Consider the following 20,482-nt stretch of genomic DNA (forward strand, 5'->3'; position numbering starts at 1 on the left):
GGCCTTAGGCTGTATCTCAAAAGTTGTGACCAGGACAACTCAGCCCCTGGCCATAGAGCTCTCCTCTGAGCCCTTCATCTTGCGGGGTTTCAGTCGGCCAGCAAACCAAGCTGCCTATACCTGCCTGCCGACCCATCTCCCCCAGCCAGTATAAGAACCACCCTCCAGCCCCTGGACCTTTCTCCTGGGGCTCAAACATCCTAGGGTCAGAGTGCGTGGCTCTGTTTCTTCCCCAAGAAGTAGCTATGCCTGAGGGGCTTCTCAGTTAGTCCCCTCCCCGCCAGGGCGCGGTGTGACGCCTCCTATCCCTGTTCCACATCAAAGCCCCCGCCAAAAAAAGTCCTTTGGCAGGGCTTCCCTGGTGGCATAGTGGTTGAGAGTCTGCCTGCCGATGCAGGGATCACGGGTTCGTGCCCCGGTCTGGGAAGATCCCACATGCCGCGGAGCGTCTGGGCCCGTGAGCCATGGCCGCTGAGCCTGCGCGTCCGGAGCCTGTGTTCCGCGACGGGAAAGGCCACAACAGTGAGAGGCCCGCGTACCGAAAAAAAAAAAAAAAAAAAGTCCTTTGGCAAGATTCCTCCTGAGCCAGCGGAGGAAACTTGGGGCTGGTGGAGATCAGTGACTCCCTTGTAAGCAGGGCCAGCAGCATAATTTGCGCGTCCCCGTGCACAATGACAACGCAGGGCCCCTTTTGTTCAAAAACTCTTAAGAATTTCAAGACTTGGGCAGTAGCTCCTCAAAGTGTAGGGCAGCAGGGTCCCGTGCTCATGAAGCCCGCCCTGCTTGGCTGGGTCCCAAGTGGATGGGGAAAATACTTGCTTAACGTCCAGGAGTCAAGGAGCCTGGGAGGCCTTCTAGTTCCCCATATGGATGCTGTGTTTATCCCTAAAAACACATTTCTGTTTCCTCCCGGCCAGCAGGTCTGCCAAAGGACCACCAGGTCAGGTGGTGGTTCGGGAAGCCGGCATTTTGTACTTCCTGTGTTTTAGCACGACATCCCTCTCCATCACACCCACGTTATTTCTGACGCTGTTCTACTTCAGTGGAGCCAGAGGAGTGGCGCGTGTTGAATGCGAAAGATTAACGTTCAATCGGGCAGCGGAACACTGACGTTCTACTGGGGACGAGGCACCAGCCAGGGGCGCAGAGCATCCCTCCATCTCTGCGGAGCTGGGTGCCAGCTCTGCACGTTAATTCAGGCTCTGCCCTCCTGGGGGCGCAGTGCCCCAGCTCTGAGCCCCCGGGGACGGGGAGCCGGTAGCGGTGCGCGCCCGCACCCCAGGGTCTGTCTCCGCCGGAGCCTTTCTTGGTGCTGATACGCGCCCCCGCGCCCCCTGCCGGGTGCTGCACCGGACATCCACCCGCCCGCACCTCCGAACCCCCTCCCGCACCGGCTTCCAGAAAGCTCCCGGTGCTTTCTACCGCATTCTTTGGGCGTGAGTCATGCAGGTTTGCAGCCAGCCCCAAAGTGGGTGTATACGCAGCAGAGCGCTATAAATACGAGCGCCTCACCGTGCTGTGCACGCGGCGTCGCCAGGAGGAGCGCGCGGGCACCGCTGACCGGTGAGATGTCCCCACCTTTCCTGCCCCTGCGCAGAGCCTGGCCGGGACTGATGAGCGGGCGGGGGGCGGCACCCAGGCGAGGAGAGGACGGCTACTGGGAGTCACAGGGCTGTCAGAGGGGCGCTTTAGATGGAGTCGCGGATCCTGGGAAGGGAGGTGGTCGGAGCCCCATCACCAGACAGCGGAGCCGGGACCGAATTGCCGGCAGACAGGCAAGGGACTCAGGAAGCCCTTTGTTCATCAGCTCCAACCACAATTCTGTGGAGTAAACGGGATAGATGTAAGGATCCTCCTTTTGTAAAGATGTGGGAATTGACACTTGGAGGACTGACGCTGTTGCCCGAGGCCAGGCTAGTGAGTGGCAGAGCTGGCCTGCACTTGCAGCCTTCCTGCAGCATCTTCCTTGGAAAGGTACTGAGCTCCAGGGGTGGTTGTCAGCTTGCGCGCATGAGTCATCTTGTTTGCTCGCGAATTCTCTAGTTCTCTGGATTGTGTGTTTATAAGTAATGATGTTTTGATTTAAGTATATGTTGCAACCACTGAAATCCTACTCTTTCTGCTTCCTAATGCACCAGGGTACATCAGAGAAACATCACACAACCTCCATCAGACTTCAGACATCTGATTCAACTGTCTCATTTTACAGATGATAGTCTGAAGCCTGGAGAGGTTTAGGACCATCTCCAAAGATAGACAGCAAATAGGGATCAGAATTGGGATTAGAACCCAAGCCTTGACCTTCCAGAATTTCTGGACCTAATGAAAAAAAGAAACTTATTATTATTTTTTTTTAAGAGTGAAGTTTGGAATTTGAGCGTAAGTACAGATACTATAAAAGGATGCTCGCCAGAGTGTTCATGATAATAATAGTGGGAAATCACAGACAATTTAAATGCCTGGCCTCGTGGGATAGCAAAATAAAGTACATCAGAAAAAGAACTCCATTACACAGCCACAAAAGTGTGCTTTTAGAGAGTATTTGAAGACAGTGGGTGTAAAGGATCCCACTGTATGCAAATGCATAGAAAAGAGGAAATATACCACATAATGTTTGCCTCTCGATGGTGTGAATTACAGGTGAATTATTTTCTCATGTTTCTTTTTGTTTGAGTTTTCTGCATTTGGGGAGGCAGTAGGAGAGGAGCTTGGGCTTTGGGCTTTAAACCCTGCAGCTTACTAGCTGCGTGACCATGTCCTCCCCACGGCTTCCTCTGGGGAAAGGAGGGCCTTGGAGTGGCTTGTTCAATCAGAGCAGTTGGCAACCAGGCACCCTGGCCAGGAGATGGGTGGGGAGGTGAGTCAGTGCAAAGGGAGGGCAGTTTGGCCGCGCAGCCGCTGTTCTCCTACTGGCCTTGGACTAGTATCGATATCACCTGCAAGCTTATTAGAAAAGCAATCTCTGAATCAGAATCAGCATTATAACAAGACTCCCGGGTAATTCGTAGGAGCTGATCACATCACGGAGGCAAAGCCCACAGTCAGGGAGGGACCACAGGTGACCTTTGTGTACCTGCTTCAGTTCCTCTGTCCCTCTCCCAACACACCACCTCCTCCCACTTCCCCGATAGATACTGCCAATGCCCGTGATTGACCCTACGTCAATTTTGAAGGAGTCGGAATTTCCTATGATTACATAAGACCCTTGGGTTTACAGAACGCGTTCCCATCTCTAAGGTCTCTATTAGATCCCTTTTACAGGTGAGGAAACGGAGGCTCAGAGACTTAAGTGACTTGGTGTCAAGGAAACAACACTGGACTGGGGTTTGGGGGGGCTGAGTCCTCATCCTGGGGTTGTCACCAGCTTGCTGCAGGCCTTGGGGAGCCCCATCCTGTCTCTGGGTTCGGCCTCCCCTCTGAGGTGGACGGATTGGGCAGGAGACAGGTCTCTCTCCCAGCTCGGAACTCGATGGCTCCCACGGCCCCCTGGCTCTTGGTGGGAGATCCTGTACTGACCGCTGCGATTCCAGACTTCTCATCCAGAGCTCTTGCCTTTGGCTGCCCCGTCTCTCTTTTCCTCAGGACCCAATGCCCTGTCTTCTGGTCCCAACCTATTTCAGAGTCTCGTGTCTGGATTTCTCAGAAGTCTTTGCTATCGGGGGCCTCTTGCTGGAGGGGTGTTTCTCGCCAGCTCTCTCTCTGGCGTGACAAAGGCTCTGTCCCTGTTTGAGGCGTTTCAGGCTTCAGTGAGCAGCTAGGACAGAGCCACGCAGACCTGAAATAGCACCCTGGCTCAGCTGCCCACTCACCATCTCTGGGGAAGGCGGTGACCCGCTCTCTTCTCCCACGCTGCTCGGGAACCACAGCCTGGCTGCCTTACTAATTATGTCTCAGGAGAGACTTGCCTTATTAATATTCTCCCAAGGGTCCAGATGGGCCTGCTGAGCGGACAGCAGCTTCTGGATGTGCATCATTTCAGGAAGGGGAGACCCCCTTCCCATTCTCTTAGGGGAAACGGGTGAGTTCAGATGAGCATTGGGGTGAAGGGCAGTGCAGGGGGAGGGGTTTCTGTTTTGCAACAACTTCAGCTTCTGGGAAAGGGTCCATTGTGTAAGACCAGCTGGTCCAGGGCTCAAGGCAGCTAGCCGAGTGGTGGTGGGAGGACCCTGGCACACACCCTGCTGTGGGCTTAGAGGGACTGGCTGCGTGAAAGGGACCTGGCAGAGCAGAGTGGCACGTCCTCCCACAGGGACTTTTCCTGGGGAGGTTCCTTGCCCTGCCCCCCCTCCGCCGTTAATCCTTTGGCTTTGCCCCTCCCTCTCTATTCCCTGAAGACAACCGTCCTCCCCACCTTGTTCTACTCTCATCCATGCTAGGGATGACAAATGGATTTATTTCCCTGTAGCAACCCAGAGGCTGTCACTGCCTCAGACCCTTGAAAAGCAATTTCAGGAGGTGTCGAGCCTTGATGGGGACAGTGCTGTGATTGATTGGTGATGCCTGCTGTGGGCAGGGTGGGTGATGCAGACAGCAGGGGGCTGTCTGTGCTGTGGGCTGCAGTCCCCACTTTAGGGGGACGGCAGAGGCCAGCTGAGTGACCCAAGAGAGGTGTTTTCAGGGTTTGTTTGATGTGAGCAGGTATCATCAGATAGATGCCCTTTCTGGATGCAGAAAGCACATGTGCCTTTTTTAGGCATCGTCAGCTATTATGGGGGACAAGGAGAAGGAGGAAGGAGGAGGGCGGCTCGGACCAGAGCCCAGTGGCTCTGACTCTGGAGTTCTCGTTTCTTCTATATCAGGCTGCTGTCCTGTGGTTCCTCCCCGTACCCACTTCCTCCACTTTCTTTTGAAGGGGCCCAGTGGCAAGTCTGATACTTTCTTGTCACTTCCCTGGGATAAAAAGTCGGTGATGCCAGCTGCAGGGAGAATGGAGGGCAAGGCCTCAGCAGGGTTCCTGGGAAGCCGCACAGGCAGCAGGCTGGGCCCGTAACCAGCGGGCTGTCTAGCTGTTACCATGACAGTCCCCTGTTCTCTGCAAACAGAGGCGTGCTAGGATTCCAGAATTGGAGAAGGAGGCAAGATGAAGACTCTACTGCTGCTCGTGGGCCTGCTGCTGAGCTGGGAGAATGGCAGGGCAGTCTCGGACAAAGAGCTCCAGGGTAAGTGACCAGGCGTGCTCTCCTGGCATGCTTCCCTGTGTCAGGGCCCCAAGGGTTAAGACCACCTTTGTCCTGTGCATCGGATCGGGTTTGCTCTGCCCGGCCCCTCTCTGAGCCGTCTCTCGCCGGCCTAGGCTCTCTGTGGTCAGGTGGGCTTCCAGGCAGTTTCAGGTAGACCCCAAGCCCTTTCTGGCTGCTGCAGCTCGTTTGGCTATTCCCCTCCCCGTCTGCTCGGTCCGGCGTCCATACCTCTTCCGCGAAGCTCCGTGAAGCCTGGACCATTGGAGCCTCTGTGGGTTTCCCCTTGAGTTTCCATAGCACTTACTACCTGTATCCACCACCTTTCCACCTAGAAAACCAATGCTCCGGATTCAGGTAAGGCGGAATATCATTCACTACGAGGGCTTGTCATCCTTCAGAGCCCAGGTGGTGGTTCCCCTCTGCTGCCAGGCCTTTCCTGAAACCTGTCTTCCCTCTGCCCCACTCTTGTCCTATGAGCTGACTGACTCTCTGGGGGTAATAGTTAAAAACCCAAGTGTTGAGCTCAGAGCTGGGTGGAAATCTGGCTCCGCCCTCCCCAGCTGTATAACCCTGGGTAAGTATCTTGATCTCACTGCGATTCTTTATCCTCGATTGTGCAAAGGGGTGAAGACAGTGTCAAGCGTATTAAATAAAATGCACGTGAAGCGTCCAGCTCAGCATTTGGCCCAGGATAAGAACCAGAGAAGCATTGGCTGTTACTTTCGGTACTTTGGTGACATTGTCTCATTACATTTGTCACACGGTGTGGTGTCTGATCACAGTCTCCTTGAAGGATGGTGCTATTAAGTCACCTCTGTGGCCCTGTCACCTGACACTGCATCGGAATAGCGAAGTTCAGATGTTTGCTTAAACTGCATTGCAGAAAGACTTGTATCCACAATAACACTATTTTATATTTTGACGCTTAAACAGTTACGCTTCCAGGATTTTTTTTTTCCCTTGAAAAATTTCCTCTGCAGCTGGGTAGGCTGCTTCTCCAGAGCTCCAGGGGCGGACTGGGTTGTCCCTCCTCTGGGGCGTGTCCGCTCCGATGGTTTGCATTTCTGAGCAGCTGGGTGTAATCGATTCTCTGGCCCTGGGTCTACAGTGAGCCCTGGGATGGAACCTGTGTCAGGGCAAAGCTGGGGCCGGAAGGCTGCCTGCCAGGAGGATCCCAGCCATGGCAGCCCCTGGGCCCACTGGCCTTTCTGACCATTCCAGCTGGTTCCAGGGTTATATCCCCAGCACCATCCCTTCCTCTGGCCTCATCTACCTCCCTGCTCTTTTCTTGCAGAAATGTCCACCGAGGGGAGTAAGTACATTAATAAAGAAATTAAAAATGCTCTCAAGGAGGTGAAACAGATAAAGACCCTAATAGAACAGACCAACGAAGAGCGCAAATCATTGCTTGGCTCCTTAGAGGAGGCCAAGAAGAAGAAAGAGGTAAGAAGAGCGCGGGTGACCCCCACCTTGATCCGCTGTGCTGGAGGGAGGGAGGGGCCGTTGCTCTTCCGAACGCCCTGCCAGGTTACTATGGTGACCCGCAGGCCTTCTCCGGTTGTGTCAGCTGATACTGGGGCTGTGGTTAACAGATAGGGAAGGTTTATTTGCTTTTCAAAGCTTCAAGCAGTGAGATCTTGGATCTGGTTTTGTTACAAGCCTGGCCCAGGGCCTGCCGCCCAGATTCACTTCAGTAGATTTTTCTAAACCCAGACTATGTGTAAGGTCCAAGGCAGGCTTTGGGTAGGGCCTGTCACTGTCACAGGTTAGGAGAGGGGTGGCACCCTACCTTCAGTAGGGGCAATACCTTCGGGGGTACGGCAGGCGCACGCCGTATTGCCCAAGGCTCTATAGAGTTCTGGACTACTTCGTAAAGAGACACCTAGGTCCAATGGTGAACATACAAAACGAAAACACTATAATTCAATAAGGAGCTTATTTAAAAAGTCAATAATGTCCTTCAGGGTCTCCTCAAAGCCTATTCCCATTGCCACCCTACCCGTAATGACAGAGATGCTGAGATGGGGCCCCCTGCCACCTTCATGACCCCTGATGCATAGAGTAAAAGCATTATAAAGACTCAGAAAAGTTGTGCGGTAAAGGAAGCACGTGTAACTTCATTTAATCCAAGTGTTTTCCAAATCGAATTGACCATGGAATCCAGTTATTTTTTTCCTGATAGCTTGTAGCACAATTCCATGGAAACCACTTAAGGAAATGTTGGCCTGGGTGCAGCTCTAACTTTCTTGGAAACTTAGTACCTTTCTTGGCATCAGTATTAGTTCTCATCACACTGTGAGAAACCTAGAGCCCTTGTAGAAGTGGCAGGTCCTGTTCATGAACTTTTGTGCTTCTCATTGGAGTTTGATATTTGACAATCCAGGTTCTATGATAAAGCATATCAAGTTTGGAAAAAGGCTCCATGACTTCTTAGTTGAGGAATATGCGAACCGGAAAGAAAGGAATTGGGCAGCAGAGTTGACGCCTGTGAGTTGGCCCAGTTGGAGGCGTGGTGGCCATCTCGGACGAGGGGGGCAGGGGACACAGAGCAAGAGAAGACCTCACATATTCAGATATTCATAGTGTAGCTTGGCTTTGGGGTATGGATGGTCTACTTAATTCTTTGAAGAGTAATACGCTCATTTGTCAAGATTTTAATATAGAAAAGCAGAAGTTTTTCCATAACCCTTTTACCTAAGGACAATTCACTTAACATTTGATCTATTTCTTACTACATTTTCTCCTCTATACTTTCTGGACAGTGACTATACTCAAACTCCTGAATTTTTAACATGAAAAATGCTTATTATAATACTTAAAACTTACTACAAACATCCCTTGTAATGCTGTCCTATCTACCTTTTGTAGGTACCACAGTTTCCTTCACTTGTCCCCTAGTTTTGAGCATTGGGGTTGATTCCAGTATTTTTGTTGCCACACATGAATATTGTAACAGATATCTTCAAGCATATGGATTTTTCCTTTATTGCAGGAATTCCTTGGGATAGATTCTTGTAGAATTACTGGATCAAATGTCATGGTCATCTTGGAGAGTTTCGGTAGTAGTGGTGACTTTAATTTCGGAAGCTTACCTATTCCTGTGGCATGCCGGGGACCATGGTTGCAATAGAGAAATAAGATTCAGGGAAGCTTTGAAAGATGACGTTTAAATTCCAGAAGTTGAGACTAGGAAGTGGGGTATTGGCGAGAGGGAAGTCCTGGGGTAGAGACTGTGAGTGCAGCGTCAGAGAAAGGAGCTGTCCAGATGAGCTCTAATGGCTGGAAAGGACTAAGGAGCAGTTGGATCTTGAAGGCGAGAGGATGTTTAGAGCCAGATGGGGAGGGAATTCCAGGTGGGCAGATGCGGGAACACGTGAGCCAGAGCAGGGGTGGAAATAAGCACCCCATGTGGCCAGGTTGGGCCGGGGGGCCAGCACCACGGTGCCTGCTTGGGGAAGGGGAAGCCGTGGTTTCTGTTGCTAACCCAGCCTCGGTCCTCCTGTAGGATGCCCTGAATGACACCAAGGATTCTGAAACGAAGCTGAAGGCGTCCCAGGGGGTGTGCAATGAGACCATGACGGCCCTCTGGGAGGAGTGTAAGCCTTGCCTGAAACAGACCTGCATGAAGTTCTACGCGCGCGTCTGCAGAAGCGGCTCGGGACTGGTGGGCCAACAGGTGACAAGGGGCCCCGCTTCTTCAGCACAGCCTGGGCTCTGGTTGGGCAGTGAGGAGAACTGAATATGCTTCTTTGGTTCTGTACCCAATTCCAAGTGTGGGGATTTCCCCATCAAGAATTTCTCCCACACCGGCTGGGTGTCCTGCAGTTGAACTCCGCTCTGACCCCGTCTACCCAGAGACAGCGTCGGACCCCACAGGCTCAGGGCTCAGTCCCACAGGACGCCTCCCCATCCCCACTGCCAACTTCAGCCGCCGATCACGAGTCCAGGGGGTCACCTGTGTTTCTGACGGACTGGCTGTAGACTAGAGTTTCCCATGACCGCCCCCTTGGGTTCAATTAATTTGCTAGATGAGCTCATAGAACTCGGAGAAACATTTTACATACTAGATTATTGGTGTGTTGTAAAAGGATATAACTCAGAAACAGCCAGATGGAAGAGATGCCCAGGGGGAGGGATGGGGAAAGGATGGGGAACTTCCATCACCTCTTCGAGTTCAACAGTCTCCTGCATCTCATTGGCACATGTGTTCATCAACCCAGAAGCTCCCCAAGCCCATCCTTTTGGGTTTAATGGAGGCATCATTACATAGGTACGATTGATTAAATCATTGACCATTGGTCATTGATTCAAGGTCCAGCCCCTCTCCCCTCCTTGGAAATCAGGTGGTGGGGCTGAAAGTTCCAACCCTCTAATCCTAGGGTTGGCTCCCCTGGCGACCAGCCCCCATCCCTAGGTGCTTTCCGAAAAGTCACCTCACTAACATAACAAAAGACACCTTTATTGCTCTTAGCACAGGAAATTCCAAGGGCTTTAGGACCTCTTTATCAAGGACCAGACCAAATATATATTTCTTATTATAAATCACAATATCACAGCTTCATTTCACATGCAGTTGATTAGTTCTGGCTGCATTGGGGCCCAGAGCGCTGTGATCAATTGGTAATGTCTGCTATGAGTGCAGTAATGTGGAGTCATGAAAAGCACCTGTGCCAGGTATTTGCCATCTTCCGAAGACTCTCATTCAGCAATTATTAGCTGCCTAACGTAACAAATGGCTCCACGGTACGGCAGAGCCCTGCATCCACTTAAACAGAAGGAATTAAGAATTTTTAGTACCCTATTACTGATCCTCCCTGTCCTGCGGGCCTTGCTCAGCTAGGGCTCATGAATTTCGCCCTTTCCAGGAGTCCCGTCAGTTGGCCCTTGGCTGAGCGGGCTTGGGGATCACCAGTGGCCAAAGAGGACAGCAGACTAGTCTCATGTGACGGGCCTTGTGACTCTCTCGGCCTCGCAGGTCTTCCTAAGCTCTTCCCCTCGGGGTCGGTAGAAAGGAAAGGCACTGACCTGGACAGTTCAGAGATGGGGAGCCAGTCCCAGCCTGGCCTTCTGCCGCCTGCTGTGACTCTGAGTTGCCCCGGGTGCAGGCAGGAGGGGCCGGGCCTGGCCCGTCTTGACAAGGGGGAAGCACCCCTGACTGTCCCCTGTCTCCTGTCGCAGCTCGAGGAGTTCCTGAACCAGAGCTCCCCCTTCTACTTATGGATCAACGGTGACCGCATCGACTCCCTGCTGGAGAACGACCGGCAGCAGGGCCACGTGATGGACGTCATGGAGGACAGCTTCACCCGCGCATCCAACATCATGGACGAGCTCTTCCAGGACCGGTTCTTTCCCCGGAAGTTCCAGGACACTCAGTATTACTCGCCCTTTGGCTCGTTCCCAAGGGGATCGCTCTTCTTCAATCCCAAGTCCCGCTTCGCCCGGAACGTCATGCCTTTCCCCTTGTTGGAACCCCTGAACTTCCATGACATGTTTCAGCCCTTCTTTGACATGATCCACCAGGCCCAGCAGGCCATGGATGACCACATGCATAGAACTCCCTACCACTTCCCGATGGCGGAATTCCCAGGAGGTTAGAAGGATGGGATGGGAAATCACAATTCATTGAGATGCTAACCCGTTAGATGCTCAGAACTGTGGCCGGGGCTTGGCATGTGTCATCTGAGTTCCACCCCCAGAAACCTGGGGAGGGTGCTCTCATCCCGGTTTGATGGGGAGAAAACTATGACAGGATGGTGAAGGAGCATGTCCAAGGGTTCACAGCTGATAAAGTGGGAGCCAGTCAAATCTAGCCCTGCAGGATTCAGAATCTGTGTTCTTTCGAGTGTACCAAGCTCCTTGCAGCAACTGGAGGGCATGACATTGACTCTTTCCTCTAGAGAACTAGACCCCTTTGTCTTGGGAACTCAGGTGGCTTTATGTGGACGCCATGCATATATTGGTGACAAATTATATAATCAGCTCATGGTACGGTTAAGAAAGCTGTTTGTGGCTGTAACCTTAGGGTCTGGTAGAGAATGGGCACACAATGAATATATTTTGAATGAAGGAACTCTAACATGGACACGAGAAGCCAAAACTTTTCAGAAGTGATTTCCTTCATTGAACCAATAGACACTCGTTGGCCAACCCCATCTCCTAAATGCTACAGTTTGACCGGCACTGGGCTGTGGCTTGAAACGGATTGGAAACACAGGAGGGTATTGAATTGAACGAGGAGTTTACTGCATATCCATAATGGGGGGCTTCCTATGTTACAAGGAGGTTCTAAGGTGGATCCTCTTCCTGCCTTCAAGGCGCTTGCTGTCTGACCCGGGGAGAGAAATGAGCCAGACAGAATGCAGAGCAGAACAGGTTGTGATGCCAAAGAGAAGTACGAGCAGGCAGGAGACGTGCCAGCAGGTGGGGATGGTGGGGGAGGGGGCCGAACCCAGCTCAGGGGGCCCTGGGGACCACCTGCTGGTCCCGCTGCAGGGAGCCCCTATCCGAGCCTGTGTCTGCAGGCGAACAACCAGAGTCCAACCTGCTCTGCCCGCAGAACCATGTCAAAGGGCCAGACAGTAGTGTGGAAGGGCTCTGGGAGATCGCGGTGGTCCATCTCTGTGTCGCTCTGTGTGACCTTCCCTTGTGTGTCTCCAGAAAACAACAGTGACCGCACCGTGTGCAAGGAAATCCGCCACAACTCCACGGGATGCCTGAAGATGAAGGACCAGTGTGAAAAGTGCCAGGAGATCTTGTCCCTGGGTGAGTCGGGGGGCCCCGCGGTCTCCTGTGTCCTCGGGTCTCCAGCACCTCACTAGGGCTGCATTTATGGGCTCAGACAGATGCGAGTTCAAATGCCAGCTCTGTTGCCTTCCAGCTGTGACTCTGGGTGGGGGAGTCCTTTGCCCAGCTCTGCTTGGGTCCCCATCTGGGGTCGCGGGTTAAGATGAGGGGCTGTCCCTGAAGTCGGACAGAATACAAGGTGCTTACCACACGATCCAGCTCACGGTTAACAGGCTGACGGTGGCAGGAGCTGCCGTGCTTTTCTAAAGAGCTGTCATCCTTTGACTTCCTTCAGTTCGTCTGTTCCCAAGGGCCAAACATAGTAGACATCCTCATGTTTTGCTGCAGACAGTGAGAGTTTAGGCAGTGTGGATTCTGTTAAACAAACTCTTCCCATGTGTGTGTTACTAAACACTCTTGTAAACACTTTACAAACATTTACTCTTTTTCCTGGAACAACCGGGGTGGCTACAGTTATCATCCCTGTCTTACGGAGGAGGACACTCAGTCAGAGAAGGTTTGGTGACCTGCCCAAGATTACATGACGCCCTGGGGGCGTTTGTGGTGTGTTCCCAATCAGTGCTGCTGTGTTCTCTACCCTGAACACGTGGGTCTCTCCTAGTGGTACCCTAGCTTCCCGGAAACTTTACCTTTGGTAGGTTGGTCCCTGAGGCAGAGGAAATACCTCCCTTCCGCTGTTTCCTTCGGTTTTATCAGGGGGACTAAATTCTTCTTACTTGGAAATAACACCTATGAAAGCGGCGAAATACTTCCTGGCCGACAACAGTCTATGCTCGGAAAAAGTTAATTGTTTCCCTTGTACCGAGCGGATCGATCTTACGGCTTTGCTCTTACTTAATACTTTTTGGGTTTGCCCGGGCAGGCCTTCAGAGTCTAGCTAAATATTCCTAGTCTCATTGCTGTGATTTTAGAAGCTACTGCAAAAGAAATACAAGTGCTGTAAGAGGCTGATCTATGAAGAAGCGAGAGGTGAGTACACAACCTCCTGGGTTTATCCCATAAAATACCACGATTAGAAGAGCGTAAATCACACCGTGAGAGAGTCACGTTAGGGCCAGAAGAAGAGACCTACAGATCCCCAAGCTCAGACTGGAGCCCCTGGCACTGATCTTAATGTTCACTGATCACAGCTTCCTGAAACAGCGGTTTTCTTTTCTACATTGAAGAAGACTTATGACCCCTTATCTAAGGTGCTTGCAAACATTTGAGCACGTGCTGCCCGGGACCTCCAGACAGGAATTTCACAACTTCGGCACTACTGGCATTTTGGACCAGGTCCTTCTTTGTGGCGGGCTGTCCTGTGCACTGGGAGATGTTTAGCAGCATCCCTGGCCTCTACCCACTGGAGGCCAGTAGCCTCCCACCCTCACCCCAGTTGTGACACCAAAAAGGTTTTCAGACCTTGTCAAATATCCCTGGGGATAGCACCGCCCCAGGTGAGAGCCACTGCTCTAGACTGCTACCCAGTTCTCAATGACAGTCCTTATTTTCAATGATTCCCTGGTAAGAAGAGTTAAGTTTCGTCATTATATACCTTTTTCAACCGAGTTTATTGTTAATAATCCTATGTCTTGCCCCACCTGACATTTTATTTTATTCTAGTAGAAATCATTACAGCCACCATGGTGAAGTGTGCAAAGAACTCCCCCTTTCCCCTGACGTGCTTGGGTTTGATGTGCTCTTTTGGGGATAGTTTTCAAAAATCAAGGGAGAGAAAAACAGTAGTTTTTAGAGAGAGAGAGAGTGGGTAGTTCCCAGCCCTTATCCACCTGACAACCTGCAGTGGGCACTTGGTGACCAAAAGCAATGAACTTCCCCGCTCTCTGGTGAGCTTGGTGACCAGCCATGGTGGGCAGGTGGGCAAAGCCTGGATGCCCAACCCCAGGCTACTGTGCTCTGTGGCCCGAGGGTCCTGACTGGCTCTTCTGCCACCCAGGCTCCTGGGGCCAGAATTTCCAACTCTATAGATATAGGCAAGCTTGGAGAATTTTCCAGAGCCACAGACTCAGAGTAGGAAGAGCCCAAGTTTAGGAGTTAAAGCCCGGGGTTCAACATCCTGCCCTCGCAAATCGTTCATCCTATGACTTTAGGCAAATGATGTACCGCTCTGGTCCTCAGTTTCATTCTTGATAATACTTAAGGTCAGAATACATCTGACTATTAGAGATCACGGCTATCCAGAGCACTTGGTGGTGCCCGGTACATAGCAGGTGCCATGGCAGCTATAAGTAACATCCACCGTTTCCTGCAATGACTAATGGAGGGAAGGAGGGCAGTGAGGTCTGAGCACATGGAGCCCTGAGGTCCGTGCTGCTTGAGGTGTGGGCAGTGCCCCTCATTGCTGGTCCCCAAGGGGACAGGGTCGTGCACCCAAAGAGAAATCAGTGATGTCACTGAGACAGTTTGGTTCAGATGACATCGTCTCCCAGGGCAAGACTTTCTCAATGAAGGACGCGCACGCTGATTTACATGCGGGGCGAGCCTTCTGTTTTGTCTTGAGCTGCTAGCGAACGCTTGGTGGACTGGAGCTTGGAGTAGCTCTGCCTTAGCTCTGCCTTAGGTCCTGGCTGCGTGAACTGGTTGCCATTTGTTTTCATTCCTTTTTAGCTCTCCCTTCACGCTTCTGTCGTTTGTCTTTTTTTTTTTTTTTTTTTTTTAATCTCCGGGCAGACTGTTCAGCGAACGACTCCTCTCAGATGCAGCTGCGCCAGCAGCTGAACATGTCCCTGCAGATGGCAGAGAAGTTCAGCAAGCTGTACGACCAGCTGCTCCAGTCCTACCAGCAGAAGATGCTGAACACATCGTCCCTGCTGAAGCAGCTGAACGAGCAGTTCACCTGGGTGTCCCAGCTGGCCAACCTCACGCACAGCGACAGCCAGCACTATCTCCAGGTCTCCACGGTGAGTCTGTCCTGGCCACACACTGAAGCTGGGCTCAAGGTGTTGTCTGGAGCTCATGTGATCCTCCCCCAGGGCTGAAACGGGGTGAAGATGTTCAAGAGCGCATGTCTGCTTTTCACTGAGCATTTGTCGTATGGCAGGAAACAAAAACCTCAGGTCCAGTGGTGCATGGAAACCTCATCACTCAGTGACATGGAATGTCATGAACCCATTTTACAGATGAGGAAACTGAGAGGTTCAACAGCTTACCCAGCATCTCCTATCTGCAGGGTGATCACCTGGGTGTTTGTTTGAACCTGTCTGCCCGGCTGCAGAGCTAGTGCCCTTTCTGGGGAGCTGCCTTGCTGCCCCGTCCTGCCTAGGATGGCTCATGAATTGTCCCATCGTTCTCCTCCAGTGATAAGAAGCTTCCCTCTAGTGCTGGGAACCTTTTCTTTTTCTTTCCCTGATTCCTCTTCTACCACCACGTGGCCAGTGGCTCCTCAAAGGAAACACGTTTTACTCGGTGGGGCTCCCCCAGGTTGGTCCTTCCTGAATGACATTTACACCCACAAACGAGGGTCTCTGAATTAGGGCATTTCTGTTCACCAAGTTGTATAGGTGTCGAGGTGAGTAAAAAGCAAAGGGGTCAACTGATCTGAATTAATAAGCCTGACTTCAGGTGCCAAATGAGTCCGTGCTGACCGTTGTTTCCGCCCTCTCGTGACTTTTCTCCTTTTAGGTGAATTCCCACAGTTCCGACCCCAGCGTTCCCTCTGGCCTCACTAAGGTGGTTGTGAAGCTCTTTGATTCCTACCCCTTCACTGTGACGGTCCCACAAGAAGTCTCCAATCCTAAGTTTATGGAGACTGTGGCAGAGAAAGCGCTACAACAATACCGCCAGAAGAGCCGGTGAGTGTGCAGGCCTCGCCTGCGGTCCCTCTGGGCCCGTCAGGTCCCTGGGGACTGAGAAGAGGGCAGAGGACCTGCCCTGGGAATCGCTGCTCCTGTAGCCACAGTGCAGGCAGGGAGCCACGAAGTTACTGGGAATTTTCTCCTTCCTTTGGAGGATGTTTCTTCTGGGTTGCTAAGAATTGGAGCGTTGGTTGCTGCCTCTCTGTGAATATCAGGCCTCACCTTCCCCTCCCCGCCTTCTTTTTCAGGGAGGAGTGAGACGTGAGCGTTGCTTTTCCAAGTATGGGGGTGTCTGCGTCCAGCTGCCCCCGCGATGAGCCACAGCCCCCTCTAGAGAGCTCTGCACGTCACCAGCTGACCAGGCCCTGGGCTCGAGGCCCTCCTGACCGCACCCAGCTTCTCCCTCTGGATTTGCACTGTAATGCCTGCATTTGCTGATCACGGGAAGAACTTCCCCGCATGCCACTAACTCAATAAACCGCCTTGTAATCTGAATGCTCTGCTGTGTCCTCTTTATGCTATTTTTGTTTTGTTTTGTTTTTTTTACATCTCCCACACACTTTCATTTGGGTGTGGAAGAAAAAAGGAGAAAAGAAAAAGCAATGGCTAAGATGGTATGTTCTCATATAGTTGAGCATAAAAGGAGTGGGACAGTGAAGTTGACCCAGTTCAAAGATTTCTTGCTTTTAGGAAGAGAGATGTTCCCTATAGCCAGCTAAAAATACGTTTCTGAAAAATGAATCTTTTCCATTCCATTATAAAGAAGATACATATTCTGATGGGGGCGCAGGTGATACCCTGAAGGAATACATTGAAAATTAGGGTGCAGAAGGGGTAAAAATAAGGCATACCAGTTATTTCCATACATAATTGATATTTTCCTTATGGAAAAAGTAGTGCCCCCCCAAACAAAACGAGGTAATTTTCTTTTAGCTGTAAGAGCCTAGAATCCCTGAGGCACCTTCTTGACTGTGGCATTGATTGGCCACTGTCTGTCTATACAAACTTTATCTCTTTCCCTCAACCCCAGGAATTTCTCCTCTGCCTGGGTTTCTCGGGATGACTATTCACCCCTCACTCTGAAACATAGCTGGCCTGCAGGACCGTACGTTGCCAGCAGGTGGCAGTGACTAACCGCGGTACTTCACATTAAGAAGCGTCTGCGTTTATGAATCTTCTCTACAGAATTCTGTTCATCAAATACACTTCAAGGTTTGTAGCAAAGTCCACGTGTAAATTAAAAGCTTAAAATATTCTTAGTTTACCATTCCTTGTTTCTCCAAGTTATCAACAACCCTGCCACACAAGCAACAAACTCTATGGCTCAGTATATGTCCACAGAAGCTAGTACTTTAGTATTGCTATCAAGGAAGTTCAGAGTAAAGTTAGGGTGATTCATTTAAAGATATACCATAACCTTAATTAGGGTTATGGTTCAGAAGGCATTTACTAAAATGACCATAATTGTAAATTATATATTACATCATTGTCACAGCTTATGTTTCAAAACTTATTTTCTGTTTTCCATTATGTTGCTGGATGCCGGCAGTCACTACACCAAGTTGTTGCTTCTTTTTACGCAACCTCCTTTAAACTCTCCTAGACCTGCCCCTTAAAATTCAGAGGCTAAAGCTGACTCAGTTTCACTGGGACCCCTTTTCCCCACCCTCTTCCTTCTTTGCACAGTGGCCTGGTTTGAGGGTCCGTGGACATCCCTCCATCCCCAACAGAAGTTCCAGCCTGAGGCCCTAGAAGGTCCGAGGCAGGAAATGAGATGTTGGTTTCTGGCTTCCAGGATCCTTGCAGCAGAATGGGAACAGGGCTTGATGTTCTGAGAAGAGAGGGCTTGTCCTCTGCCTGGCCAGGGGAGTGGCACAAATCCACTGTCAGCCTCTACGTTGACACTTGAAAGCCTTCTGCTAGAAAATTGTAATTAGATATCATCTCTGATGAGGTGCAACGACCCCAGAGTTGTGCCGTGTGTAGCTTGGGCAACTGTAACTAGCAGCCCTGGGCCAACCACCGTGCTCTAACCCCAGGGCCAATTGCTTTGGGCAATCCCATTGGGTCCCTGCAGTTCCCCTCAGGGCAGGGGTTATTTCCCCCCTGCACAGCACAAAGGCTTCCAGGAGTAGCCTTCATTAGAGAAGTGGCCTGTGACAGGAAGGCCTAGAGGGGAGAAGACCCCACCCCAGTTCCTTGTGATCCACAGAAACTATAGGTGGGGACCCCGGGTTGCAGCCCTGCACTTTGAAGGGGTGGGGAATAGGGGAGCCGTGGGAGCCCGGAAGCCCCGCCAGAGTGCGCCGAGCAGAGCTCGCCACCTAGTGGTGAGGGTGGGCTTGACAGGGGCCCCTTGGTTCGGGCTTCCCTTCCCCCAAAGGCCTCCAATTAGTCTCCTTTAGGCATCACCTCCCCTGGGATTACAAGGTCACAGAGTCACAGTGACGGGATTGGAGGAAAATGCTCACCACGGAAGAGAAACTTTGCCCCACCCCAAGGGCGCTGGAGGCTTAGACTGCTGGCAGGGGCCTAAGGAGGACACACGCACCAAGTTCAAGGCTGGCCCGAGGACAGCGTCCACTTGTCTAGGAGGAGAGGAGACCCCTTGGTAGTAGCAGCCCGGGTCAACAGACCAAGCAAGACCCCACCTCACCTCAGAGGAGCTTGACCAGGAGCGAGGAGGACGTCGGGGTCCAGCGTGGGAACACGCCCCGCTGCTGGTCTGCTCAGAACCGGACGAGGGCAGCCTGTGTGCCCCTCACCTCCTCCAGCCCTCCTCCTCTGACGCGGGAGGGGAAGAGTTTGCTTTGGATGCAAGGGTGACGTTCCAGAGTAAACTTTGGATCGTTTTAGTAACTGTGACCTTTTCAGGAAGAAAAAACCCAATCTGCATGAGCTGTTAAGTGATGGGAACAGAGTGAATCAAATTGTTTCATGTTTGTGCCTCCAAAGCAATCGAAACTCCACCATAAACAGATTCCCGGAGTCGCATCCACAGTTGAACATGAGGTGCAGACAGGAAGTGGCTCGGGGAGAGGTAACTGGGAGTGCGGGTGTAGACATAATAAGGACCATTTATTTGCAGTCATGCAGAATTGGGATCAAACCCAGGTCTGATTCTGGGGTCCATGGGGCCCTCGCTGGCCAGGCTCCCACCTTAGTATCCTCTCTAGACCCAGCATTTGCCCGGGGTTTTCTCGCTGTGACAGGATAGCTTGGCAAACCCAGGAAGTACGAAATGGATCTAAAGACAGCTCGAGAGGGACTCGGGTCTGCAGAATTTATTAATAGAACTGATGATTACCAAATCAGTCAATATGATAGCAAGTGAATGCCAGGCCAAGTGGAACAATTTACGAGGTTAATAATGAACTCTCTGTTTGCCTCTGGGATATCTCGACCCCTCGGTCAGAATCCTCCCGGAGGATGACACTGCGCAGGGTGGGGTGGGGTGACGGCCGTTGGTCCAGCGCCTCCTGCCCTGCGCCCACCACTCTGAGGCCTCAGTCAACAGTTGCCTCCAGCCAGGTCAAGTCCACTCCAAGGTTGGGGAAGAGGAGTCACTCAGGCTAGGAGAGGGAATGGAGACAGGTCAGCACTTTACTTGCCCTCATCTGTTTGTTGCCTCCAGCACCAAAGGAGTAAAGATAACGACGTTCAGCTGGGACCAGACGTTCTCCTACAACCTCCTCGTGATATCCAGACCCTTCGGTGCCCAATTCAATAAAAACGTGCACCTGAGCCATGCTGACTGCCACACAGGTGTGGGTGATGGGTGGACCAATTACTCCAGCCTCACATCCATAAAGAGGCTTTTGCCTTCTTTGGGAAGGGCTTCGGCACAGGTATAAAATCACAGAGATGCACTGACAGCACCGAAGGAAGGTGTTCATTCCCCAGATTCAAGCCTGTGACCCCTCCCCAGTCCACCTGCCCAGAGTGCACAAGGTATCATTCTTTTTTTTTCTTTTTAATTAAAAAAAATTTCTTTTTTTGGCCGTGCCCCACGTCATGGGGGAATCTTAGTTCCCTGACCAGGGATGGAACCCGTGCCCCCTGCAGTGGCATCTCGGAGTCTTAACCCCTGGACCCACCGCCAGGGGAAGTCCCAAGGTATCATTTTTTTTTTTTTTTTTTTTTTTGCAGTACGCGGGCCTCTCACTGTTGTGGCCTCTCCCGTTGCGGAGCACAGGCTCCGGACGCGCAGGCTCAGCGGCCATGGCTCACGGGCCCAGCCGCTCCGCGGCATGTGGGATCTTCCCGGACCGGGGCCGAACCCGCGTCCCCTGCATCGGCAGGCGGACTCTCAACCACTGCGCCACCAGGGAAGCCCCCAAGGTATCATTTTTTTTAAAATAGCAATTATCTGGAGCCTAGTGTAACATTCTCTCACTCTGTGTGTGTAAAAACATCCATTTGTGGATGTCAAAACTTAAACCAAAATTTTGATAACTCTTTTTGGGAACTTTCTGGAAATGTCTGGGCCGCTCTTGATCCTGCCACATGGGGAAAGAAACTCAGGATGGAAACGAAGATAAGCCAGGCTTGGGTATTTAGTGCAGCTTCGCTCAGACACTGCCTTGTATTTTTTCCCCCTTACTTCACGGGTTCCTCACGGAACTATTTTTCGTAGTTATTTTTCGCAGCTACTTTTCCAGCTTCCACTGCCCCATCCTTGGAATAACTCCTGCTTTGGACTCA

General features: G+C 51.7%; 1 protein-coding gene across 1 annotated transcript; it reads left to right on the forward strand.

The window, feature by feature from the left end:
- The first annotated feature begins 1,406 nt into the window (after positions 1-1,406).
- On the forward strand, positions 1,407-16,273 carry CLU (clusterin). Its single transcript, XM_079925620.1, has 9 exons — positions 1,407-1,563; positions 5,043-5,159; positions 6,475-6,623; positions 8,686-8,856; positions 10,359-10,770; positions 11,838-11,942; positions 14,655-14,884; positions 15,606-15,775; positions 16,027-16,273. The coding sequence occupies exons 2-9, from the start codon at positions 5,081-5,083 to the stop codon at positions 16,034-16,036; spliced, it is 1,326 nt and encodes a 441-aa protein (XP_079781746.1). The 5' UTR covers positions 1,407-1,563; positions 5,043-5,080; the 3' UTR covers positions 16,037-16,273.
- The last annotated feature ends 4,209 nt before the right edge of the window (positions 16,274-20,482 follow it).

Source organism: Stenella coeruleoalba, assembly GCF_951394435.1.
Source record: "Stenella coeruleoalba genome assembly, chromosome: 7".
NCBI classification, from domain to species: Eukaryota; Metazoa; Chordata; class Mammalia; order Artiodactyla; family Delphinidae; genus Stenella; species Stenella coeruleoalba.

Coding starts and splice junctions, on each gene's coding strand:
- CLU (XM_079925620.1), top strand. CDS start 5,081: ATGAAGACTCTACTGCTGCTCGTGGGCCTGCTGCTGAGCTGGGAGAAT. Junction 8,857..10,358: donor CGGGACTGGTGGGCCAACAG/GTGACAAGGGGC, acceptor CTCCTGTCGCAG/CTCGAGGAGTTCCTGAACCA. Junction 11,943..14,654: donor CCAGGAGATCTTGTCCCTGG/GTGAGTCGGGGG, acceptor ATCTCCGGGCAG/ACTGTTCAGCGAACGACTCC.